General features: G+C 37.3%; 1 protein-coding gene across 1 annotated transcript; it reads right to left on the bottom strand.

The window, feature by feature from the left end:
- Positions 1 to 436: 436 nt before the first annotated feature.
- Positions 437 to 1,321, bottom strand: LOC140595915 (olfactory receptor 6C2-like). The gene is given in 3 exon segments (XM_072741695.1): positions 437 to 693; positions 696 to 1,146; positions 1,148 to 1,321. Coding segments are annotated over 3 exon segments (882 nt in total).
- Positions 1,322 to 2,975: the final 1,654 nt, after the last annotated feature.

Here is a 2,975-nt window from a genome sequence, read left to right as displayed (position 1 = left end):
CTATGCCATTAATTTTGACGACTTTGATTAGGGAAAGAAACTGGTTTTCTTACTATGTAATGTGTCTTCTATAGCACTTATATAGTTTTAATATTATTACTTTCCTTCCTTCCCCAGAACACTGAAGAAAGGATTAGGTCAGAAGTGGCGATAAGTTCAATTATAGTTTATACTTTATAGTTTTACAGTGAAAGAAAACACCAGGTATGAATTTGGTTTGAAAGAAAAAGGAGTTCGATTAAGATGAGATTAGAATGTATTATTAAATGTCTTTGAGAGGGTTAATATAATCAAGTTATAAGCAAAGCAATGAAACAAGTTAGAAGCTGTTGTTAAATGTTTAGAGGACTTTCTTCTTTCATTTTACACTGATTTATCAAAACTTCAGTTTCATTGAGTGAAATTTCATCTTTTTTATGAAGTCATTAAAAGCTTGTTACACTTGCTTATTTCTCAAGGTGTAAATGAAGGGATTCAACAAGGGTGCAACAGAAGTAGTGAGCACCGAAACACCTTTATTTATGGCTATCCCTTCTTTTGCTGATGGCTTGATATAGATGAAGATGCAGCTTCCATAGGTGATGGAAACTACAATCATGTGGGATGAGCAGGTGGAAAAGGCCTTTTTTCTTTGTTGGACAGAGGGGAATCTCAGAATCGTCCTGATGATGTATGTGTAGGACAGAAATACACTAAAGTTATAATGAGTGCAAATACAGCCACAAGGATAACCATTTGTTCTATCATCCATGTATCTGAACATGAGATTTTCAGGAGGGGAGCTGCATCACAGCTAAAATGATCAATGGCATTGGAGTCACAGAACTCCAGTGGGAGGCCCAAGCTAAGGGGTGGGAGAATGATCATCAAGCCAGACACCCAACAGCAGAAGACTAATAAGCTACACACCCTATTGCTCATGATGGTCATGTAATGAAGTGGTTTACAGATAGCAACATAGCGATCATAGAACATGGCTGCCAGGAGAAAAAATTCAGTTGCTCCAAAGAGAATAACAAAAAATATTTGACTTGCACAAGCATTGTAGGTAATAGTATTGTCCCCTGTTGATATACTATACAGGAATCTAGGAATGCAGACAGTGGTGAATGACACTTCTAAGAAGGAGAAATTTCTCAGAAAAAAAGTACATAGGAGTTTTAAGATGGGAGTTCACCAGTGTGAGGGTGATAATAGTCAGGTTCCCTGTTACGCTCAAGATGTAGGTGAGAAATAGAAAGATAAAGAGCAGGATTTGCAGTTGTGGGTCGTCTGTCAGTCCCAGCAGGATAAAAGTTGTTATTGCTGTATAGTTTCTCATCACTGACTTTTGAAATCTAACCACCAGCCTATGAAAATAAAAGAGATTTTTGTGGGAAGATCAGTATTAAAATTCTGTAGCAAAACACTGAATACAAAAACCAAGCAAATCAGTCTATTTTCTCATTTCACATAATAATCCATATCACTACTATACGAACTAGCCTTCTTGAATATTCCATATATGAGCAAATACTCAGGATTCATGTTAATGTAAAACAATCCAACATTTTCTCAGATCATTCTTTCCCCTGAAAATTTACAAATGTATATGTTAATTGTTTGTAATTCATTACATGGATTGGATTTACAAATAAGAGCAAAAAAATGATGTTACTTAATGTGTACTTAAATGTTCTTTATCCAAGACCAACCTTGGATACATGTCATATCCAGATGACGAAGAACATGACTTCTCTTCAGTTGTTATTTTCAAAGGATTGTTTTAAGGTTAACATGCATTTTACCTGAAATACAAACAAACAACAATGATAACAAAACACAGCACTGGATCCTGAGATTTCCCCCTTGTCTCTTTATTATTATCTGCTTGAACTCCTTATTCTTTTTTTTTTTTAATTTATTTATTTATGATAGTCACAGAGAGAGAGAGAGAGAGGCAGAGACACAGGCAGAGGGAGAAGCAGGCTCCATGCACCGGAAGCCCGACGTGGGATTCGATCCTGGGTCTCCAGGATCGCGCCCTGGGCCAAAGGCAGGCGCCAAACCGCTGCGCCACCCAGGGATCCCTTGAACTCCTTATTCTTAAAGATAGTTTGATATGCAATTATTTTATCTATAGTGTGAAAAAAGGAATATCTTCATATGCATACACCTGACTTTTTAGTTGTCTGTGGCTCCATTTCTCTCAAAAGCCCTGAAATGAAATCTGTGTTTAATATCAATAAATAGTCTTCCAGGAGCTGGGTATCTAGTTTTTTGAGAGGCTGTGTGGAGGGCTAAAGGGAAAGGCAGAGAATCTGAAGCAGATTTCATGCCTAGCACAGAGCCCCATGTGGGCTTGATCTTACAATCCTGAGATCAAGATCTGAGCTGAAACCAAGAGGTGGATGCTCAACCAAGGTGACCCACAGGCTATGCATCTTTAGTTACATTTTTTATTCCTTTGAAAAGATACTATTATTTCCACCTTCTCATCCTACCCCTACTTAGTTTAGGTCTTAGGGTTCTGCAACCCTATTTTCATGTCCAACCTCCTACTGCTCTAACACCCATAAGAACGTTTTTACTGTTGAAGCCATTGGCATATTTTTTGTAGTTATTTTGCCTGATAGCCCCTTCAAATGGATTCCATACCATAATCCTGATTCTATTCCAGATTCTATCTCTTTTTAGAGATAGATGGGCTTCCTCATCCTCTATCAACCTATGAAGCATTGCTATTCCCCAATATTTTGTCCTGAAACCTCTCTTTTCTTGTTTTCTCCTTGTTCTTCTTCTTACTCCATGCTCTCCAAGATTTCACTTGGTGCAATTGATTTCATTGACATTTATATGATGAATTCCAAAGTCTGGAACTTTTCCAAATAAAAAAATTGCTAAGTGTATATCATCATTTGGATGTTCCACAGACACTTCATACACTAAGAGCTCAAAATTAAAGCACGGTCCTTCTCCAAGCCATATTCTCTTCT

This window comes from Vulpes vulpes, chromosome 16, assembly GCF_048418805.1.
Source record: "Vulpes vulpes isolate BD-2025 chromosome 16, VulVul3, whole genome shotgun sequence".
NCBI lineage: Eukaryota > Metazoa > Chordata > Mammalia > Carnivora > Canidae > Vulpes > Vulpes vulpes.
Note: the sequence above shows the minus strand (reverse complement) of the source record. Positions and strands in the feature narration are given on the sequence as shown.